This window comes from Manduca sexta, chromosome 17 (assembly GCF_014839805.1).
Source record: "Manduca sexta isolate Smith_Timp_Sample1 chromosome 17, JHU_Msex_v1.0, whole genome shotgun sequence".
In the NCBI taxonomy this organism is placed as follows: domain Eukaryota; kingdom Metazoa; phylum Arthropoda; class Insecta; order Lepidoptera; family Sphingidae; genus Manduca; species Manduca sexta.
The window spans coordinates 5,846,162-5,870,157 of NC_051131.1; the positions used below are offsets into that span (position 1 = coordinate 5,846,162).

Here is a 23,996-nt window from a genome sequence, read left to right on the forward strand (position 1 = left end):
TCTACAGATTTATTATAAGTATAGATATGCAAAAGTAGCTCAAAAATTGTCCATAACGAAAACATGCATTTTAAGGCGATACCTCAAGGTCCATTTTCATACATTTTGTTTCGGCTTTAATCTGGGTAACTAAACAAGTATTGGCAAGTAAAGAATTTAAATTCACGTCTAGTTAGTGATTAGTTCTCGCAGTTGAAAGAAAAATGTAAAAATAATTAATAATCATGGATATTTCTGCCTTTAAAATTTCGTCATATTAAATTTTAAAGGCCGAAATATCCATGATTATTAATTATTTTTACGTTTTTCTTCAACTGCGAGAACTAATCACTAACTAGACGTGAATTAAACTTTACTGCCTAAAAGTAAAACAAAAGAAATAATATCGTGAAGCCAACCAAATAACTAATGATATATTAAATTTTGTGACTGTTCAATTTAGTCGGGTCCGCGATATCACTTTTGTTGAGTTTCAGAACGCGACATTACATTATTATATTCTGTGCTCCAACGCACACTGCTTTGATGTTAGGAACACACCTACATTGCTTAGACAACAGTGAACTTTATACAATAGCAATAAAGCTCAAATTGACTCTACGTATTAGTTAGAAAACGTTTGTATGGGAAATAGAAAAATGCTGTTTTGAGGATTTTCCCGGCAATTATACGAATTTTTCTCACCTTTTAAACCTTCCCTAGACCTCCACGAATAATTCAAGACCAAGATAAGATAAATCCGTTCAGCCGTTCTCGAGTTTTAGCGAGACTAACGAACAGCAATTCATTTTTATATATATAGATAATAGATTTGAACTATACTCATATTATACAGCTGAAGAGCTTGTTTGTTTGAACGCGCTATTCTTACAAACTATTAAATCGATTTTTTTTTTATTCTTAAGTGCTATAAGCTACATTTTATCCCGGAAAACTTTTTCATGGGGGCAGAGCCGCAGGCAGATGCTAGTATTTAATTATTTTTCATAATCTAATAGATACGCATACGTTTCTATAATAACATTTTCTGCTTAATATGATTGCTTTTATTTCCCTATGAAATTGTTATCGTTAAAAAACTATGGTTAATTTTTATGTTAGTATTGTTAATATGCGTAAACGCAGATAATGTTGTCGTAAATGTTTTTCTACATTTAATAACACAAAGAGCTTTAATCTCCATCATATAATGTCCATTTTTAAAAATAATGAGTTAAAACATAATTACATTTTTGTATATGTCCCTGTAATTATACGACGTAAATAAGTGTAAGATATGTGACCGAAATGATGTATACCATCCATAAGTGACAAGGAATAATACAGGTTAATTACAGAACAGATTTAAAAATATTCTTATCATAACTGCTATGGACGTTTGTCTTAATTGGATAGCATTAAACCGTTACAAATAAGTTATACCATATACATACAAATAACATGAATTAAGTACTATTTCAATACTGTTTCCAAGAATAAAATACACATATTACGTATGTACAGTGGTTTCAGTAATTTATCGACGCGGTACTTAGAAATAACATAAAAAAATAACACAAATAAAGATATCTAAAGTATTTAGAGAAATTATTGAGTCGTCTACCTACCTACACTGTGTTTTTTATTTGTCCGATAGCAGAAAGGTCAATGTATTAATTCTACTCACTTGTAACTTAATCTTATCAAATACGACACGTAATTGGGTTAGGAGGCCGTCTTAAAAATGTGTAAAACCCGATTAAATACCAGCAAATACGAGGTAATAATAACTTCAACACATAAAAAAATATCCAAAATGTAATATAAAGTATTTTTTAGAGTAATGAAATAAGATAGACGCATAAATATTAAAATAAAAAGTTTCCAGAAAAAAAAGTATAAGTATTATACTGATAATTAAGTTATGGATGCATACATTATATTAAATGTGAATGTAAACAGAAAATATTAAGAAACGTATAAGTTAAAAGTTTATAATGTCAACCACTTTTCAGACCCAACAGTCGTTGCCCTCAAACGATATTTACAGCGCAACAGGTGTGCGAGCGTAAGGTGCATTATCAAGAATAAAAGAGCAAGAAATAAAATAAGCATCACCTAGCCTACTCTAGTTTCTTACAAAACCTTTAAAAAACTATGATTACTGCCTTTTCCAATAAATTATAACACCAAAAAAAGATGTATATATGTGTATAGTCTATACTATTATGTCAACCAAACGTGAAAAACCTTACTTTACAATTATAATCTGTTACCCATTCTGAATGAATGAGGAAATATTTTCCTCTCAGAACTTAATATTATATTTGTGTGTTCTATAATTTTTTTTACATAATTATTAAATATTTATGTGGAGTACGGATGGATATATTTATACTTCCTAATGAATACACAATCCTTACTCTAATGATACTCGTATTCGTTTTTGAATGTCATTAGTATACATTCTCATGTCATTCATAGCATTCTATCTACATTTTGCACTCTCATATAGATTTAAAGAAGCTGTATCAAAAAAGTTGATTGGATAAACTAGAATAAGTAAGCAGTTACACTTAGGATCACCGATAACACAAATCTACGTTTTTTTAGGTTCAATATTATTATTCTATCGTTATCAATTAAATTTTGATAAAACCTCAAATGGTAATGGTAATGTACATTTAAAGGTACAGATACAACGCAAAAACGTATTTTATAGCATAGATTTTATGTCCAAACCAGGACATTGCAATAGGTAGGTGCCTGTGTGGCTGCTATGCGTATTTAACGTTAGCTACTATGGCTTCCATGTTACTTTGATAACAGCTAAACCTGTAGAGGTTTAGCTGTTCCTGACGTGAACCAGTTTTTCACCCCTTTATTGCACTTATAAATGCGTATAAAGCACATCTAATGCAATACGACCAGCAAATTGGAATTAGTAGTCATCGCAGATAGAGATTAATATTATTAATAGTAGCGTTCAAATATTAATTATTATTTTACAATAAAAGAATTTGATATCGTGATATGTATAATAAGGCAAGAGTAACTCATGGACTCTATCTACTTCCCTAATTTTAGACATAAGATTCTATAGAGACAATAACTAGTCCCACGTGTATGAATCATAAAGAATTGCAACAATGACAAGCCAGTTCTATTTAATTTTAAAAATGATATGTGTAAGAAATATAATCGGTGAGTTCTCGTATTGTTCGCATTTTGATTATTTTTAAGTATAGCGGGACTGAACAAAAAGTTGCGTAGGCGCACTAGTACATAATGTTACTCTAGATTGGCAATATGTTCTCAAATAAACCTTATTAAAAATTGGAAGCGTGGAAATGAGGTCCTTGTCCTGGTAGTGGGCCGTTACAGATATAAAAAAAGTTCTCATCACCCAAGACCGTAATAAAATATCGCCAACATGTGAATCCCAATTCACGAGGGAACAAGTGTTACAAAAAATTAAAAGCTTGGACAAGCGTTCATCAATATACTTCAAAAGAAACATATGGCGTGTTATAAGAGGAATCCATTTTTGTCATATTTGGTCCACTGTTAATTTTATTTTAAATGTATCTTTAGAAAACTATAAACAGTATTCTCAAAAAAATAGTTAATATGAAACCACAAGTTATGGATTTTGTTTTCGCGTTTATTGCCTTTTATGTTCGTCTAACAAATCGCTAAATTTATAGTTCTTTTCGGGAAACATTAGAACAGTCTTCTTTGTTATACGAAACTATATCTGTGACTCTGCCACCCGGAATACTATTATGTTGAACCAACACGTTTACGTTGAGGTATTTTATCGTCCATAATTCGATCAAGCCTCAATGGAACATAAATTTATGGGATCATCGAATCTACTCAAAAGAATGTCTTGTCATTTTTCCGAGAACCGGTCGTTGGACAAGATTTGTAGGCACCGCCTAACCGCTCCATACAGCACATTACAATAGGTGTTTCGAGTTTTTCAAGTTGTACTCGCATGGCAGCCACATAATTGGGCGCGACAACGAACGCATTGTTTCCTTCATATTATTGCAAGAAACTGGACTCCGGACTTTAACTGACTTAAAATTTACAACCGCCCTCAAGTCAATCATACGTGACGCTATAATACTTATACTGAAATAACAAAGTTTTGAAACGGTGAACTGAGCAAAGTTAAACGAAACACCTGTGACTAATCGAGTTACTAAAATTTACAACGCTTAACGTTTAAATGTGTTTTATTTTAGTTATACTTTTAACTTAACTGGTTATTTATATCCAGGTTTCCTTGAAGTCTAGATTTGTCAAGTAACTAGTTTAACCATAGATTTAATGAGTGACCAGTCGATGTCGTGTTTAAAACTGCAGATTATATCGTTTTGCCAGAATAGAGAAAAAACTTATTTTTCACTCCTTAATTGAGTAACAACTATCCAATCATGCATATAAATATAAACGTTTACCAAAACTGTGTTACTGGCCTATTGGTGCATTCATATTTGTACAGCATAGCATTAATTATTAATGTAAGCAGTTTAATCTGTAACGTTAGTGGTTACGCGTATCGCGAGGAACATTATGAAATAATTATGCATTTGCAGTGTTTGTTGCTTTAACATATTTGATTAAATTTCTCATTGTTTTGCGGATTCTCATAATGATATTGATAATTTTTCTCGTAGTATCAAGGTGGTCCAAAATTATAACAATATTCCAAATCAATGATGATAATCCATGTTAAAATGATTACTATTATTCATAGTATCGAAGGTAATTCATTGGAAATGGAAAAAAAAATCGTATTCGTTACAAAACGGTAGTTTCTCACGATATTGGTGATAGTTAATATATTTGCGATGTGACGAAGTGCAAGCAAGGTCGACTGCTTCCGACGATTGACAAATAATAATGCTTATAGATGCAAGCGTGTTTAGGACAACTATCTAACGCCAAATTTGTGCTGATAGTTAATCAGTGATCAGAGAATGTATGGACATCATACGTTATGGATCACCATTATGATTGAATTTTTATGTTTGACTATTTTAGAGAGTTCAAGCTCATAATTGAATTAAAGCGTATACGAACCCAGTATCTTAAGATGAGGAGTGTTTATTTAATTATCAAATAGATAGGTTTTATCTCCATATTATCTAAAATATGTTGCTAGATGACTATAATATACATATATTTTTACACTGTCTGAGTCTATTGGTTGATTAAGTTTTATTTCTTCATTTTAGTTGTATAGTTACAAATATAGCTTTAAAAATTTGAATATAATTTTTTTGGCTTATTTTCACCCTGGAACAATTAAGTGCCCATTGTTTAGTATTTATATGGGCACCATGGTAACAACACAATGCTATCATGCATGCATTGGTATTATGATGGTTTATGAAGGTTAATGTAACGCCTACTAAACGCATCTCATACTTTTATTAGCAATAAAACCTTGTCATAGAAGTATGCAACGCGAACATTGAGAAATACCAGCAGCAAGACCATAAATCTAGATAGACAGCATTGAGACACCGCTAATGCTGTCCAAGAATGGACATATTGTCGTTAAAGTAGTTCTTGCTCTTTTGCCATTCCGTAAGCAAATGATCGTCGATGTAAAAACAAAAAATGATGGTATGGCAATTTTATCTACCTCAACGAGTAATATGAAAATTGGTAATAGTGAAATAGGTAACAACCGGGTCTCGAGCGTCCGCATTCTAAAGGAAACTGGCCTGCCCGCAGTAACGTAAATGTAAAATGTTATTTTGTATAGGTCTGTACAAGCGGCTATATTGGAGGTAACTCAACGTACCATGATTACAGAGTGACGCAAATTTACATAATAAATCACCGGTGACTAAGACATGTAATCTGGGAACTAATAAAACCAAAAAAGTAAAGATTAGAGTACATACCTACATGGTGCCCAAACAAAAACAAACAACTTTAATTACATGGTTACGCCCATATTCCATCACAAATAGGGACAAAGTTATACCAGCAACTAACGAATGACATTTAGTGGAAACCGCGCGAAAACTAACCATACTACAGGTATTTCAAAGTAAACTGACCTGTCCAGTAGCTTTCTTGTAGCGGTGCGTCGCTTCCCGCACGAGGTCCCTGACCAGCAGATCGCCAGCGCCGCACGGCACCAGCACCCGCACAGACCCAAAACACACCGTCACTTTCATGTCAACACAACATCAGAGATTCACCAAATCACTGGAAATCACGCACGCAACATCCACTGCTAGCTAGCATATTAGTTTGTCGACAAACTAATAGGAGCAAGACACTATCTGATGCACATGGCTAATGTAACCCTGCGTCGCCAATCACGTCTCACCAATGATACAAAAAGAACAAAAACACTGGATCGCCCGTGCGCTCTCATAGCGTCCCGTCTCACCAAGTATGCAGTAACTCTTCGCTTTCCACAAGTACAAAAGTGACATGCCAAATGAACAAATGGCATTCAAAATTTAACACATTTCGATAAGATTACGCGAAATACGGGCGCACACTTTTGACGCACGCTCTTAACGGCAGCAACGGTCGTGGCAAAGAACATGAATAAGAATTTGAAGTTGTTTGTGGCGAGGGCGAGGGGCGCGGTGCGGCGGGACGCGGCGACCGGTTCCACTCTACAGCCAATCGGCGGCGGCGTCACGTCGGGCAGCTGTGCGCCTGTGGTGGTGGCCCCGGCGTGCCGCGTCATACCTGCATCACTCTGGTTCGTATTTCACTCACATACCAACTATTGCACACAATTTTGAATGAAACCGCCCCTAGTTGACTAACGACTGATTCATTAAGTTGCAAGAATTCGTAATAAGGTCTACACTGTCAGAGTACACTTAGTTTTAGACCGTTAAGAGTACATACAACTTACTACTAGTACCACATGTGTGCGTCGGTATTTGCTATCAGGTCACAATTCACACGCACACATATTGCATGTACACCACTTGAATTGATAGGTTGATGTCATCCTTCGAACGACCGCTACACAGTACTTAGTCGCTTGGCTTGATCATCACTACCCTTGCGTGTAAAAGACATTTAATCTAATTGATCAATATCACCATGCCAACAATTGCTCGGATACAAACATCCTTGAAATTGATGATCACTTAGTTTCCACAAAAGGGGCAAACGTCGCATTTGGATCAGCGCTGTGGGGTTCTGTGTAGTTAAAATGTCCACACAGAATCCCACAGTAGTTGAATATATCATTTCAGGGTCTAGTCTTCTTTTACTAGCATTCGTTAACATCGGCCAAAGACCAGGGTACTTATACCGCCAACGAATCGAGACAGTTCCAACTAGGACTATAAAATAAATATTACACCCAATCACAAAAGAATAGACCATATTTTGAGGGTTGAAGTAAGTCAAAATGTTTTTGTCCCTCTGTATAGAGGTATATATATCACAAAGCTCAAAAACGCAGTAACAAAGCGTTTTCGTTAGGTAGGACGTAAAAGATCTAATTAAAATTAAGACTTCCTGGACACAGCAAATAAGAAACATATGCTTAAAAAATAAGTTTTTAAAATGACACCATGGCTGTTGTTTTTGCTACTTTTATTTCATAAGGTCGCTCTACGTGCACCCAAAAAATGCGCGAGTATGCACCCTCCGTTCGCTGCTTGGTGTGCGATATTGACTTATATGTATCATATACTCCATATCACTAAACATAGTTTCCCGTACTTTAACTTTACGGAGTATACATACTTGTATATCTCCATTGTAAGTACGTGTAACAATTATTATTCTTCAACTGGCATATATACTGTAGTGATTCAATGTTATATTATGATGCATAATATGTAATTGCCGTCACGGAACACCGTATCTACCTACTTAATTGCATAATTTATGAGAATAGAAGTGTAATGTACCTATGCGAGTAAAAAGAAATTGTTCTTAAATAAATGTCAAGCAAAATTATGAACTCTATTCTACCCAAAAATTAAATAACCCTATAATGTTTCGCATAAAGATGTCATTATAAGGGGACTAGACATAAAAAGCAATTATTTGCTCGGTTAGTCGTAATTGCATCTGCGCAAAATACAGTTCTATTTATTCCTTATACACCTGTCTGAATAGCAATGATAATATTATAATAAAAAGTCACTCTTTGAGTCCAGGCCAGGGACTGTGGCATTTAAATCAGCATGACGATATTAATCGATGATTATAAAATTTTAGCTTTCGGTAACCAACTTTAGATTCAGTTAATAAAATTCACCATCTTATACCTACAATTGTTACGAAAATAAGGAGTTTGTTACATTGTGTCTGAAATTTGCTAGTAACCATAAATAAAACGGGGCTCATTGATCAATTTACTTATGTTCTTGTGTTGGTCGCGCATTCTGGACATTCACAAACTACGAGCATTACCTACGGTTCTTCATAAAATGATCACAGTGGATTATGATTCCATAGGACTCGATTAATGAAGTCAACTTTCAAACCAGTACGCTCAAGAGTCGCAGTCACCCAAGTAAAAATATTTTAAGTAAGTAGATAATTTCATAAAAATCCCCACGTGGACATACTCTATCCGTTGGTTTTTGAAGCACTTGGATAGTTAAGTTCAAAGCTAAGGGCATTAGTATGCGGAAGACGTGCGGCGACTGACGTTCTATACCTTATACGCACAATTATGCCATGCGACATTCAACACCCACAACAATACGAATCTACTGTAGATAGGACGCCATTATGCGCTTACTGACTTCTGAGTGTCGTTAAGTAATCATTTGAATATTAATATTACAGTATTTCGATGCGGTGAAACAAAAAAAATACTTAATTTGGAATTAAATAACATTTAAATACAGCTTATTGTAACAGTAATACCTAAAAAATACTGCACGAGTTGGAACTCGCAAGAGATTTCCAAAAAAATATTTTAATCATTATTTTCGGCCCTTGGCGTTCCAGCTGGCGTTGATTGTCAAAGTGCTGAAAGTGTCAATTTTGCTCATGCATTACCTGCGGGGAGTGAGTTTGGCGTAAACAAAACAAATCGCCGTCCTTTTCTAATTCCTCCAGCAGACTTCGCAACCATCGGCAATGCATACACTCTTCTTCTAGCAGCGTTAGTGTTCCCGAGTCTGTTGTGGTGACCTAGCATTATGAGTCTTAACACGATAGTCTCTTTTCTATAACAAATGATATACTTAGCCGTCCCAATCTATTTCCTCATCATCTTTAAGTCTAACCTAATGACTATCTTCAAGGGAGAAAAGAGGGTGTAACTAGTGATCACTCTTGGAAATTACCATTAGTCCTGTTGTGTGATAGGGGGCGAATCTATCACTACATATTCAGAAACATTAGAAAAGTATTAACTTTTAATTACTACCTCATGGAAATGTCTACTGCCCTCACTGCGTTTCTAGAGATCATTTTCACTAACTTGTGCGCTCTGGAATGAACTTCCTTTCACGGTATTTCGTATTATCGCTTGTTCTTCATCAAACGAGATTAAAAAAAAATCACAGGCAGCGGCTTGGCTATGACACTGCCATTGCGTCCTAGTCCTTCTGCGACAGTAATCACTTACCACCTAGTGGGCCGTTAGGACGTCTGACTTCGAAGGCAATAAAAAATGGAATAAATTTCAATTTCGAGCAATTTTCGTGATTTTCTAATGTAATTAAAGAACTCGCACAATTCAAACTGCTGAGCACTAATACTCTGTGGACTGTGACCAACTGAGAGAACTACTCGAGGTTCTCTATGAAATTACCGCCAATAAATCTAAGACTAGAGTAAAGAGGTCACGTTCTTTGTTATATACTACATAAATAGAATATGTTGCTATTTTTTTTATAACGAACGAGTATATTTTGGCTTACTATTAAAATGAAAATTGAAAATATTTTTAATGTTGCACTTTTGATCCTGAGAACATTTAGGTTTGTGTTCGTATGATGGTAATAGGGTAGTTAGATACCAATCTAAACAATGGAATCATTTTAACGTTTTAATAGCTTTATGAGATGAGCGTAAAATGACATGAAAGAAGTCTGGTAATATAAATAAACAACTTTTAATTTTTAAGTAATTAATATTGCTTAATTGAATTGAAATAAATAAAAATACATAATACACATTCTATTATGTATAAGGCGCAATGCAAATACCTACAAAAAATTAAACTGATACATATTTTGTTTCTATGAGATAATAATTTGTATTTAAGCTGAACTTATTCACATTAAAGCTAGGAAAAATATTTGTGCACTATACTCGTGGTGACCGCAATACCGATGAGTTGACGTACATTACTGAGTGATGCATGGACAGCGTTAATGTGAATATCACAGCAAAAACTCATGTGCTCTACCACATTTTAATCATTTATTATAATGCAACTGCTCCATACATAGAATTGTAATATTAATGATGTTTAACTCCTCGATGAGTATATTTAAACATTTGACAACTTGATATTGTTCCACTACTCCTCTACGAAGGTTTTTACTAAATATCAGATCTATTTTTTTCGATTTTAATTTGATTTATTCCATTCAATAAAAAATAAACAAGATAAAGTTTAACATCAAAAACATAACTAAACTAAATCGAAGATTCATAAATAAATAATACAATGTTGATCACAAGCATATACATAAAAATAGTTTGGCACTATGTGTACATATGTCAACGAGGAAAATCTATAAATCCAAATACTGAGAATAAAAACAGCGAACAAATGGATTCGTTCAAAAAATAATGTCATCTCTTCACAGCTTGGTACACTTAGGTATAAGATGTATTAAGAGGAATAGCACTTGACAAGTGATTAACAATATTTACAATGATAACAATCTCCTAGATCTCGCTAGAGCCCGCGCCCTCAATATTATACACGTGTACGTGGATTACTCTGATCCACGCTAATACTTACAATGCTGAATGCGCTCCGTCAACCGATACATATCTATATTCTGAAGTAGCCAAACGTCGCTAAAACATTATAGACATAAACAAACAACCCCTAACGCGTCGCTATCATTTCTAAGAATAAAATAAAACGAGAAATGTTGTACGGGAAATATAAGAAATCCCTTATTTAATTAAACCTTACCACTACGAAGCGTCATAACAAAAAATTGCAATCCCCGATAAGTGCTTTTAAATTTATTAGATTCGAGTCGCCGAACTATAGATATGAAACAAGCAGCAATACAGTGTTAAACAAATAATTCTTACAAACAAATGTTCCACGACCAGCAAAATTCGATAAAAATAAGTTCGCATCTCACTTAAGTACTTAGCGAAACAAAGCCGTGTCCATCTACAATATACAGTTCAAAATAAAGTGCCTTAGATCGGTAATATTGATTATGTAGTTTACCAAAACAAAACAGTCATCATATGAAATTGACACATAATATGTTACACTAAAAGATATAAAATAATTGATATATTTTTATAAATACAGTGAATATTTTACAACAAATATTCGCTAGTGGTGTTTAGGTAATGGTTGTACTTTCGAGTCTCACAGCTGTTTACTTACATCTACAGGATCTTACTCATCATTTGCACACATCATTGTTCATGAACAACACGAAGAGAAGTAAATTATACTGACGAATGGCACTCTTGCTTTAAACTATAGAAAAGATTATCAAACGTTTTGAAGGTTGTGACTAGAACGAAGAGAGAAAATATAAATTACCAAAAAATTAACTATCGTATTTATTCGAGTTTGTTTTAGAAGAAATAATTTTATCATAAAAATAGACCCGCCCTTCAAAACAAGAAATGTGATACTGGTGAAAGCAATACTATGAAGCACAATCGATCAGCCTATGGTAACATTTAATCTATAGACAAATTGAAATGCATTATACTTATATTAGCACACACCACTTTGAATTCCACTATCTCAATCAACGACATGGTGAGATGAACAAGATTCGACAGTACAGGGGACCAGCCCTTACTCTAAAACACTGACTTATCAGATATTGGTCGCTCGAATTCGATTTTCTACGCCATTATCACAAAACCCGAAATAACTCTAAATCAGAGCACCTTATAATTGTGGAGATCATCGCACACTCCCACGCGTAGCACGCCATCACATGGCACGTTCAGCTGTACATGAATATCATACAGTGTTATATTATAATAGGTACATATCGATACAATTTACAAAGTACACATCATCAAAAATCAAGGCCCGTCAGCTGCTTCACGACGCCTCGACTCACTGGCGAACGGTGCGCGGGAAATACAACACGTGACGCACATCGTATTGTCCACCACGATGAAACATCAAAACTCACTTGAAGGAAAACAATTCGGGATCATTTCACATAACATAATTGAGTATTCGTCATAACATTTATAGAGAGCCAAGTGAATCGTTATTAACACGCAATTACAACTAATTTCTTTGGGAGCTCTGTCATGAAAATCGTTTGAGATTATTTCACAATTGACTATAAGGAAGTACAAGAGTTGTCCGTCTGCTAATATTCATTAGTCACACAAGAATAAAGCGTTCCATATCAGTGACAGGTCGTTCGAACACTAGACGTCACTCTCGCCGTCAGTGACGTGCGCGGGCTGTCCGAAGTTCCTCGTAATGGATTCACTGACGGTGCGAATGTTCGCCAAGTATCTGTGCGCCGGCTCGTCGGAGTCGTAGATGGCGCTCAGAGATTCCAGAGACACCAATGCTTCGGAGTCCAGCAAGCGCGAGGAAGCGCGAGACGACACGTCGTCGTCGCGGTCGAAGTAACACGAGTTGACGTCACTGAGTGCCGCTTCGGCATCGGTGAGTCCCGCCTCGTTGAGCATGGAGACGTTCTCGAGCGCGGGGTCGTCGGTGGTGTAGCCGGTGCTCTCGGGCTGGCCGCCCTCGCCGTCGCCCTCGCCCTCCGAACACGACGAGCTCCATTCGGATTGACTTTCCCCGTAGAGGCCCATTTCTCTGTGATTCGAAGTGGTCACCTAGGTGCAGAATTACACAATGTAGATGGCCTGAATACGTTAGGAACATATTGTAACTAAAATTCCAGTTACGTTACCCGGTTGTGTAGTCGCTCCGGAATGTCCTTCTCCTGCTTTTCTTTAGTTACCGCTACTTCTGTTTTTCTTTCGTTTGAAGGGCTGAAATTTAAATATAACTTTACTTATGCATCACTATTTGTTTTAGCTTTGTTTCTTAGATTTCCCAGTTGACTTACATAGGATTTTGGTCCCGTGCATGGGTGGGTGAGGGCAGCTCGACTACGACGTCCGTGGGCAGAACGCCTGGGAAGTCGGTGGAGGGGCGCAGGGGGGAGACGGCAGGGAGGGGCGCATCCTGCCGCGCCAGCTGCGTGATGGCCGCCAGCCCCACCGCGTGCAATGGGCTGCTGTTGTTATTGCAGTTGCGTACAGGCTCCAGACATGGGTTTTGACTCCTAACACAAATTATCGCTTATTAGAACATATAAACATCAACGTTATGGGCAAAATCATATCATAACATTCAACATTTCTGTTAAATATATTGATCTGTTTCTTACCTTAACTCAAGTTTCAATTCCTTACGTTCCATTTTAGGTGGATTACTTTTCATGATATTTTTATCATCCAGCAGCCTTTGTATCTCTCTCTCAAACGGCGGAACGCACGCCACGTCTGTTGGACTCCTCTTGGTAAAAACATCTCTGGAGTCATGATTAGTATGCTTTAAGTTATTCGGCCGACTTCCTGAACTAGAAAATGAATTTGTCCGTTGCGCAATTCGACTGACGTCTTTTTTATCTGTCTGACAGCATCCATCTCTTTTTGCCGAAGCCTGTAACATATTTATTATACTCCTCTGGAGTTTATCCTCCTCTTTTTGAAAAGCGACATCGAAAAATTTGTCTTCCAGCGACGGCTTCTTATTAATTTTATGTTTAGAATATATTTCGTTAATATGATTCGTGACCGGTTTGTTTGCTCGCACCGGAGGATAGTCATAAGCTGGGCTCGGACTCGTGCGGTTGGGTCGAACTGCCGGCAGCCATTGGCTGGCTCGAGGCGGAGAAGGAGAAGCATCTGTCGTACGCGAATAGCTTTCATCTGAGGAACTAAGGCTGGGTGACCTTGTAAGAGAACTCAGTTCATCAGCTGAGGAGTGCACGCGTGGACTACGGGCCAGGGGCAAGCTTTCACTCGACCGTGGTCGTGGCAATCTAGTTGGCGGCCTTCTCTTGTGAGCAGCGGGAGGGCGCGGCTCCTGCGGTCGAGGCCAAGGTGGAACTAATGCCCTTGGCGGAGGCCATCTTGGATTTCCAGGCACACCATGCGGGGGAGGTGGTGGAGGTACTTCCTCCATGTCTTTGTTTCTCCTGCCTTTACTACCTTTGTGGTTGTTTCCATTGTTTTGATTTCCGTTTGAGGGTAGCAGTGGCTCATTTTCCCCGGCAACCGAAGCTTCTCTTAATGGAGGGAGTCTTGACGGTGGCGCCGCCGCTCTACGCGCAGAGTTCTGAAGCATCGCGAGGGGTGTAGCGACTCCGCCGTAGGCAGTAGGAGGATTCGGCGTCTGCGTATTCGGGGGATTCTGTACATTACCATTAGCTGGAGCTCTATCAGTCAGGAAATACGTTGTCATCTCGCCTTTACCCTTTACTTTGACTTTTCCTCGACACACGAATTGATAAGGCATGTCCTTTAGTACCTGATATACCTCCTCAGTTACTTGCGTGTGGTTAGGCAAGCCTGTCGAGTCCATGCGAGATGCAACGTTAACCGTATTACCCCAAATATCATACTGCGGTTTCCTCGCTCCGATAACGCCAGCCACCACGGGGCCGACATTTATACCTGAAATGTAATCCTAACATAAAATCGGCACAAATTTCAATTGCAGTAATTGAAATGCATACGTAAGTTAAATACCGATAACCATAAATTGAATTTCGAAGTGCAACTAAATGACTCACCCACTCTCAGCATGAAGTTATTATACGAATTATCGTTGATATCTTTGAGCTTATCCCTCATTGCGAACACGAACTCGACGAGTGTGGCCATGTGTTTACGAGTGCTCGGTTCGTCCGACATTTTCTTGTCGGGTATGAGACCTACTGCCGCCATGTATGTTGACCCTACAGTCTTGATTTTGTCTATCGCACTAAAACGATCTTCACCGAGTAGCTAAAATAAAATTATTACCGTTAAAAAATAAATAACCGGAATGAAAGAATTAAGTCGAAAGCCTATCTCGTTTCACTCTAGACAGCATTAATTCCAAGCATGGGTATTAAAGCCAGGAAATTAACTAGGCAAATAATTATAAATATTAAATTTCACATAGTGACAAGTGCAGTTCGTATTTTATTAAGTAAAATTAGATGTGACGTTATTCTCTTTATGGGAAAGGATAGAGCCTAAATTCTTTAAAAATAGGTATAGGTACAGGTACTTGAATACATACCTACAATATAGTACAATCATTTACAAATTAATAAAAATGTACAACTCACCTCATCAAAATCAGCAATGATCTCATTCAAGAGCCGCAGACACTCCATGCCCTGGTTGTTGCCGTCGAGCTCCATGTAGAACTCGTGGTAGTTGGTGATGGAGGCGAACACCACGCCCACGCGCTGGTACGACTGATGGTACAGGTCCTGCCAACCGCGCCTCTGACGTCAGCCAGTGCCAGCGTGCCAACAAGCCATGCCACACAAGTCACAATAGGGCCAATGACAGAAACCTACCCACTTACCTCGCAACAATAGCGATTGGTACGATAAAATAATTTATACTAATGTTACAGTATTAGTAACAAAAAAACATATAATATTAAAAAAAAAAAAATCTCCTCAAACACGGATTTGTCTAATTGAATAATATCTGTAAATTCCGTCCATTTGTCGATATTTATTAAAAGTTAACAATAAACACGGACTGGCATAATTTTATATCATAAGAAAGAAAATATTTATTTTTCGCTTTAATAAGTATTTTGCAAACTTTGCCACATCTGTCACTCGACCCTATAGCGGTGCATCACAATGACAAAAGCGAAAATGTTGTGTGATGATTGGTGAATGAATGATAATTGAATGAAATGAACAGTGTACGAGAGTAATATGTATGGGCCGTGCATGAACGCAACGTCAGCTAAGCATTGCATTTCATCAAATTAAATATGAAGCACATTTATGAAAGCAATTTTATAATATTATGAATCCATAAATTTGTAAATACGTAAGCGGCTCCAAAGCTCCCAATATAATTACCATATTTGTTCTGAACTGGTTGTCGAGGAAATGCGTCGCGACATGTGCCGGTAAGAGATTGAACAGTATTCGGCGGTTTGATGCCTGGAAAAATATTTTCTATTTTATTATTGTCATTTTATACTCATTGTCCTTATAAACTATTTCAATATAAATAAATAAAATATGTACTCTTCACGAATCATTTCAAGATAAAATATATGGACATAAGCGTTTATACGGCTACAATATTTTTAACAAGACTTGATATCTTCATCAAATCAGTACGATGCAATCACAAAATTAATCATTGAACTTACTTAGGCTTAATTTAAGGTTACATACCTATTTATGTAGGAAGTTGCAGCACACGAACAAGTTGTTCAGTGGCATCATTGAATTTAGAGTCTGACCAGGATAATAAAAAACCTACATTGCGTGCATAATTTTTTCCTTTTTCGTTTAATTTAACGTTATCAGTAGAATAAATCAGTACCATATTTGACAACATGGCGAGGTTTTTATTATCCTAGTCAGGCCATACCATCAAACCTGGGTAAATAAAAGTTCCAAGGACCGTTATAGAGGTGTGCCTTTCCTTACTTATAATATAACGATGTAAAAGCAAAACAATACCTGTAAAGCATCCATGTCCCTCTTCTCGTCCCTGGCCTGCACTTGCCACAGGAAGTCCAGCCGGGCCGTCCACTCGGTCTGCCGCGCGTGCAGCAACACCGCCGCCGCAAGCGCCAGCGTCCACGCGCACGCTATGTACGCAGACCCCACCGCGCCGGGGCTGGGGAGTCGTCAATGTACATTCAACCACAAAAGTAGCTCATCAAATAAAAAAAAAATTATCGACTATACACGTTCTGTTTAATTAAAACACTTTTATTTCTTTAAAATAAATCAGTTTTATTTTATGTTCATGGAGAAAAATAGTTTTGGTAAGAACTCAAAAGTTTGGCGATTGAAGTGTTGAATACGTTTAGCTACTTTTGTGGCTGCTGTTCACTAAAATTGTACTGACAAACAGATGATGATTGTGAATACCGGAATAAGTTAGCTATTACAAACATAAATTGTGTATAAAATACCTAAATGCTCTGGAAAACCAACAAAATACTTCTGTAAGTTAGTATCTACAGACACCGCTAATTTACTAATTCGAAATAACAGGGGTATACAACTAATTCAAACAATTTGTCGTTGACAGACATTGCTTCTGGGAAGAATTATATATTCTTATATTAGTAATTACCTTAAATAAAAATAAATAACTCACTCGGTCATGAGATCGTAGCAATCGAACAGTGCTTTATGGTAGGCCAATATGACCGCCATGTATCCAGCCGTCATGGTCGATAGCAGCACTCCTTTGACCAATATCGGCAGTCTCAGGAACACAGCCACCGCCAGCATACTGAGACAGCAGCCGAGGGTTATGTACAAAGGGACCGGGCATGCGCGGTGCTCGTCGTCACAACTCCATAATGACGCTAGCGTCTCGCTGCTACTACTGGCTTTGATATCGTCCATCGTTACGTTTTCTGTCAGGTTTCCACATATACGAATTTTGTCGCAGGTGATCTGTGGAAACATCTTACATTTTGATTTTTTCGATAACTAATCCTGAATAAATTTTTAACTTAATTTAAGAAGATAAAATTTTATTAAAACAAAACTTTATCGATTTAACCTGTATACTATCAAAAATTTAATCCACAAGACTTACCACATTAACTTGTCCAACAGCATATCCCAAGACAATAGTGAAGGTGGTTATCGCGTTCCTCAATGCGAACGGTCGGGACACGTCGCAGGGTATGAGCCTGAGTCTGGCGGCCAGCGTGAGCGCGAGCACGGCGGCGGACCAGGCGAAGGCCGTGACGAACAGGATGAGCAGGATGAGCGTGCGCGGCAGCGTCGCCGCCTGCAGCGCGCCCGCCGCCAGCAGCGCGCCCAGCGCCGCGCCCAGCGACCCCGCCCAGCCGCCGTCCGTCGACGCGCGGTACTGCACACCGATACTCACTCGTACTCACCGTGCCATTACCGAGGCTGCAGCCGAGATCCCTATCTACAATCGTTGACGCCAACAAAACAAATATTGTATGGCAATGTCATATCGGAACGATAAATCTGTCGCTAGGATTTCTCATTCCGATAGGTGACGTTCGCGTTAACGATTGTATAAAGGCGTCTTGGCTACGGCCCCTGATATTTAAACACAGCTTATGTTAACATTTAAGACGTCATTGTCAAGACTCCTGTAAAATGAAATATAAGAAACCAAGTTCTATTATAACCTTAAACATTACATGAGAGCAAGAGAACATACCTGAGATTCTTTATCAGCGTCTTTAAAGCACAAAGTGAGTAGATGCACGTGCGTGGCCTTCTCGCGGTGCACGGAGCGCGCGTCGATGGCCTGCGCGAGGTACTTGTTCACGCGGTTCGTGGGCTGGTGGTACACAGACGAGTGACGCTTTTTCAGAGGCCGCTTGAACTTCTCCGTCACTTTGTTCTGTAAACCATGACGTCACAGTCAGCATCACGCATAACCCGGTCACCTAACAGCTACTTTCTACACATGAATCTATAACGGAACTATACACATTAACTTGGGTAACAGAGGGATGAAATAGGACATACAACGATGCTGTGATCTCAGGGTACTCGAAACACCAATGTCAGGGTACACGAGGTCGATATCATGCCGACTTCATGCTTGACGAGGGGCAATCTGTTCGGACTAACCTTAGAATATAAAAGTTCCGGACTCCGAAGCAGCATCACATTATTAGAATAATGACAAAATAATGTACAAAATATAAAAATTAATCAGAATAGAAATAGCTATTAACTCAACAAAAGTTTGATATGAGATTACTTTGATGAACAGTCATATTATCAATATTTAGCAAATTATTTTACTATTTGAATGGACTTCTAAGTTTATATCAATTAATGATTTTCTCTCCCTTTTAACATAGTTAAAAAAAACAATTATCACAAGTTCATAACAAGCTTCAACTAATACTACTAAAATTATTCAACTTTCTAATCACGCCATGCAAGTGAATTAAAACCAAGGGTCATGCCATGCTAAAGTGCTCGAGGTTGCTAGTTGGGATAGCGAGTGAAACACAGTTCGGTGCGTTCGGCTTTATTAATCAAACAAAGTCATAAAACAATTTCAAATATAAACATTATATATTATCGGAGGAAGCTAATCGTTTAGAATCGGTGGTAGTGGGTGGTTTCGAGTGCTCACGTATTTGCTTTGTCCCCGGTTACGGCCTACCAACCAAGTACCAACAACAGAAAGTGCGATGCCGGTCGCAAATAGGTGTCCACAGATATCGTTCGAGGCAAGCGACCTACAATAACGTTTGAGGGAACATATGAACGTGTCGCCCAGTGAATGGTGGAAAACAATAATACACATAACAACATTCGGTCTGCGCTTACTGTTTCAGCGGCTATTTGCTGTGGAACTAATGTCCAAGGTCGGAATATCTGAAAAACAACGAGCAGACGGCCATGTTAGTTGCTGGTGTATTTGAGTCTCCCACACACTGTAACTAGGTGGACGAGTCTAACTTAATACAACAGGCCACGGTCCACGGAATCACGACAGGATGATCGTCATTGTCAATGGTTCTCATATGAAGTAACAATGAGAGAAGGCTTGAACAAACCAGCAACTAAATTAATGAGCCCTAGTATATTGGTGCCGGTGTACGAAAACGAGTACGTGCAGGTATCGCGGAGGGGGGATACATTACACGTAATATAATCTAACGCACATTTAAAATTCGAATTGTGTAAAAATTTTGTACGCTACAAACGCACTTTATTTGTATATTTGTTGGATTTTCTCGCCAAATCATTCCACTAGTACCGGTGGGAAAGCTTCAGTGCATTTTAAATTTTAAGAAAAAGCAGCAGAGATTTAGTTCGTAGACCATCACTCAAAATCAAACTAACTACCAGGAAACCGTTAAGCGAGGTTATCATTCGACACACAAATGTTACGAAACGCGTCGTAAAACTTGCAATGCATTTCATGTACCAAACTTTTGAAGCGTGAAATCATAAAACCGCAGGAGGAACAGCAATGTGGTTCATACGCCTAAAGCTAATCCTAGATTAAACATATCTAGTTCGCCCCAGGAGTGCAGACTGCGGTGTGGGGGCGTGCGCATACCGGCGCACGCGCACCGCGTGCGACGCACGACGCACGCCCCGCGTACTATACAAGCGCACTACGCCAATTTATCTGCCCGGATGCCGTCAGTGGTGCAAAAGTAAAAAGTGAAATCAACTCTACAAGTGATCGCAGGCAGTAGTCACAGTCGTTCGTATATACATGAGGGAGCGCAGATGAATCAGGTAGTGCGCCTCTCGTGTTGTGGGTGAGGGCCGACTCGACCGTGGTGTGTGTGCGGAGGGCGTGGTGCTGCATGACCGCGTCGAATGTGTGTTGGTGAGGGGCGGTGGCGGGCGGTGCGGGGGCGACGGTGGCGGCGGTGGCGGCGGGGGCGGCGGGGGCGCTCACGTCGTCGGCGCGCAGCGAGGCCAGCCGCAGCGCGTCCGCCGAGCCCGGCTCCGCGTGCAGCGCGCGCCGCAGGTCCAGCACCTGGCACACACGCGATACAGTCACACGTACCTGCCGCCTCACCGGCGCCACGCGCCCCGCGCGCATACTCGCCGACGCGCCTCGAGCTGCTGAGCGAACCGAGTTAATACAACCAGACAGTCGCGTGTGACTCAGGTGCACACTCGACGCCCCGTCTTTGCCAATTATTCAATTAAATAATATTATATTTAATAGCACAAAAAATAATTTTGGTGGTTAATAATTTTGGGAGATAAGTGCACGTGCGATTGTCTGTTTATTGTTAAGTAAAATGAAACAATTTGACTCATCAGCAATGAAATAAATTTATTAATAATAAAGTAATGAATAACACCGACACGACATCACGACGACGACTCTCTTCTATTGTATGTACATTACAAATACACAATTTAATGAAATAAATATAGTTCACATATAAATATGGAACATAAAATACGAAGAGAACTTACCTTCAGAATCATCGCCGATAAGTGGCACATCACTCGAACCGAAACATTTGAAGAGATTTACAAAGCCGTGGACTGAAACTTGTACTGTTAAGCCATGTCCATCAAAGTGCAACATTTTCATAAAAGTGCAGACAGTTAAAGAATTCTTTAATTACAGACAATGCATAATAAAACTATAAAAGTGACGCGAAATTATCTTTTTTTTGTTTCTCCTTTTTACGTGCGTGAAATAACCAATACTGCTCAAACTTTATTCAAGCTACTGTAAAACTACGGTATACTCGTATGTCCGCGGAAATATGAACATGGTAAACAAAGGTACCTTCCTAGCCGCGTTCGCCTTTAGTTCTTGAGGAGACGCGGCCATGTTGGAGAAGGGGACGTCCACATTGAACTTGATGGAGTGCAACAGCTGGACCACCACGTTGGACACATTTTTGAAGGAAAGCTTACGACGCGATCCTGAACCGAGCCCGACGCCCGCCGACAGGCACATCTGCAAATAAAAAGTATATTTAAAAGCAAAAACGTAAAGTGAATTACATTTTTACAGCCGACACGAACAAATAAGCAGTTTGTTTCACAAGGCAGTAAGACGTTAGCCGCATCTGCGTTATGTTACCTTAATACTTTATTAAGTTTCTGCCGCGCGGACATTACACATTTTATTGCTTAGGTGTACATTATATTGTAATTATATAAATATTTCCAAGTGAGTTTTACGTGGGTAATAAAATTCCCAACACATAAAGTGGACTTTGTCTTTTAACAAGTCTGATTATTTTACACATGCTGTTTTCAGACAGTGTGTTAGTTCGCAATATTTGTAGAATTTGAAGTAAAAGCCAGTATACATAAAGAAAATAATACATCGGAAAATAATAGTCAATGAGTGCGATATTACCTTTCTCCGTCTGGGAGGCGGTATAATGAAGTAGGTCTGCACGGAGTGATCCCTGAGATAGGCGTTGCGGCTGGCGCCGTGGCCTGGCTCTACCTCGTACGCACCGCCGAGGCACTCCAGCGTCGCTTGCGTTATATGCACGCGTCTGGAATGGTATATTCGTTCTTTCATATTATATTGTTTACTTTATTTTAAATAAAATATTACGCTCAAAACACACGTGTGTTAATATTAGTGCAACAGCCAAATCTTAAATCTATAGTATAATGACTAGACGATATGTTAAACCGAATAATCTTCCCACCTCATAGTCTGGTCAAACGAGATTTTTTTTAGGCGACCTAGTAAACAGTGCCGAGGGAAATAGTCTCATTACCCCGGTTCCCCGCCAGCCTCCATGTTGTTGGCGAGCGTGACGTCGTTGGACCAAACATCGTACTGCCACTTGCGCAGGCCCAAGACGCCGCACAGCACTCGCCCCGTGTGGATACCTACGCGCATGTTCAACTGCACGTCCGTGGCTTCTACCACCGACCTGAAATATCATTTTTTTTTTTGTACAAATGATTGCCTATGTCTGCATATAGTGCAGCATGCGGAGCAGCAAAAATGGAATAAACTGCCAAGAAAATATCTTGGGATCACTCCCAAGGCGCCCTTCTGAATATCGAAGTGACATGAATGTTGTTTGTTAATTATAATAGCTCGCTATTAGTTACACTTCGAAGTTGTCGGGTGGCAATAAATAAAAAAACCTTAAATTTATTATATTCTGAATGTGACAAAAAATCAAACAAAAACACATTCATTCTAACCTGTAAAACCGCTACTGATATTTCAATGTCTGTGAATACTAACTATGACACAATTAAAACATAAAATCGTACATCAATAAAAATAACGAAGTAAAAAAAATAAGGAAGATCTTTATATCAATCTGATTTATTTACTAAAGCAATAAATCTTATTTAAAAACACGCGTAACTCTTACGATTGGAATGGACGCGTATAAGACGAATGGCAATAAATTTGGCAAGAGCTACCTCACACGGGAATGTTATAGGTAAGTTCTAAATAAAAATACGCGAATGTAAACAAACTCGGGTGCACGTTTGTTTCAACTGTTTATTTATTTTATTAGTGGAAATCTTTAAGTCTCGCATTCACCAGGCAACAATTGATGCGCAACACGTAAAGTACTCGACCCTGCGTTCAACTTAATGCTTAAAGCAAGTCAGCATTAACCTGTAACATTTATTTCTAATTTGCGTTCACTTGTCATAGATCGTCATCTTCGAAGTGCGGTTCGATAAAATTTAAAAACGGCGTATTCTCGATGTTCTGTTACAAATAAATGCTCTAGTCTATACTGACCTTAAGATCACGCATGTTTACATGCAATGTCGCGTCAATTGTTCCCTAGCGAATAGGTGTCTTTGCACATCCAGCCCAAAAATAACTAAGGTGGTTTGTTTTCACGTTATTTTTATTGCAAAATTCAATTTTTCTGTCGCAATATATTTCTGTTATCACTTTCGCCCACACTTGGACTATAAATATTTTAATGTCAAATGCACTTGCACTGAAATTAAGCTGAATAATAAAGAATTGAGTCATTAGTTATTCCTTAGTAGGTTAATTTATATCGACTCAAAAAATATGGTAGGTGGCGCTTCTCCAAACCGCAATCATAACAATATAAATATTTTTCTCGCGTCCCAGAATGTCGACGATGCGAAATATCACGTTATCTG

General features: G+C 38.4%; 2 protein-coding genes across 5 annotated transcripts in view; both read right to left on the reverse strand.

The window, feature by feature from the left end:
- The window catches only part of LOC115454150 (partitioning defective 3 homolog B), a 46,888-nt gene extending 40,306 nt beyond the window's left edge, over nucleotides 1–6,582 (reverse strand). Inside the window, exon 1 of the mRNA XM_030182939.2 lies at nucleotides 6,066–6,582. Coding sequence (XP_030038799.1) covers nucleotides 6,066–6,185 — 120 coding nt within the window. The 5' untranslated portion in view covers nucleotides 6,186–6,582. The remainder of the gene's footprint in view (nucleotides 1–6,065) is intronic.
- A 3,408-nt stretch (nucleotides 6,583–9,990) lies between these two features.
- LOC115454133 (Ca(2+)/calmodulin-responsive adenylate cyclase) overlaps nucleotides 9,991–23,996 on the reverse strand; it is an 85,781-nt gene continuing 71,775 nt past the window's right edge. Inside the window, exons 8-22 of one of the 4 annotated variants that reach the window (XM_037439724.1) lie at nucleotides 22,619–22,777; nucleotides 22,243–22,387; nucleotides 21,661–21,834; nucleotides 20,806–20,886; nucleotides 18,583–18,768; nucleotides 17,980–18,258; nucleotides 17,530–17,834; nucleotides 16,881–17,040; nucleotides 16,266–16,349; nucleotides 15,504–15,665; nucleotides 14,961–15,174; nucleotides 13,551–14,841; nucleotides 13,227–13,445; nucleotides 13,068–13,149; nucleotides 9,991–12,990 (exon numbers count right to left, since the gene is read on the reverse strand). In XM_037439724.1, the coding sequence (XP_037295621.1) occupies nucleotides 12,568–12,990; nucleotides 13,068–13,149; nucleotides 13,227–13,445; nucleotides 13,551–14,841; nucleotides 14,961–15,174; nucleotides 15,504–15,665; nucleotides 16,266–16,349; nucleotides 16,881–17,040; nucleotides 17,530–17,834; nucleotides 17,980–18,258; nucleotides 18,583–18,768; nucleotides 20,806–20,886; nucleotides 21,661–21,834; nucleotides 22,243–22,387; nucleotides 22,619–22,777 (3,964 nt within the window). In that variant the 3' untranslated portion in view covers nucleotides 9,991–12,567. The remainder of the gene's footprint in view (nucleotides 12,991–13,067; nucleotides 13,150–13,226; nucleotides 13,446–13,550; nucleotides 14,842–14,960; nucleotides 15,175–15,503; nucleotides 15,666–16,265; nucleotides 16,350–16,880; nucleotides 17,041–17,529; nucleotides 17,835–17,979; nucleotides 18,259–18,582; nucleotides 18,769–20,805; nucleotides 20,887–21,660; nucleotides 21,835–22,242; nucleotides 22,388–22,618; nucleotides 22,778–23,996) is intronic. The other 3 variants (XM_030182873.2, XM_037439725.1, XM_037439726.1) reach the window with 3 other exon arrangements.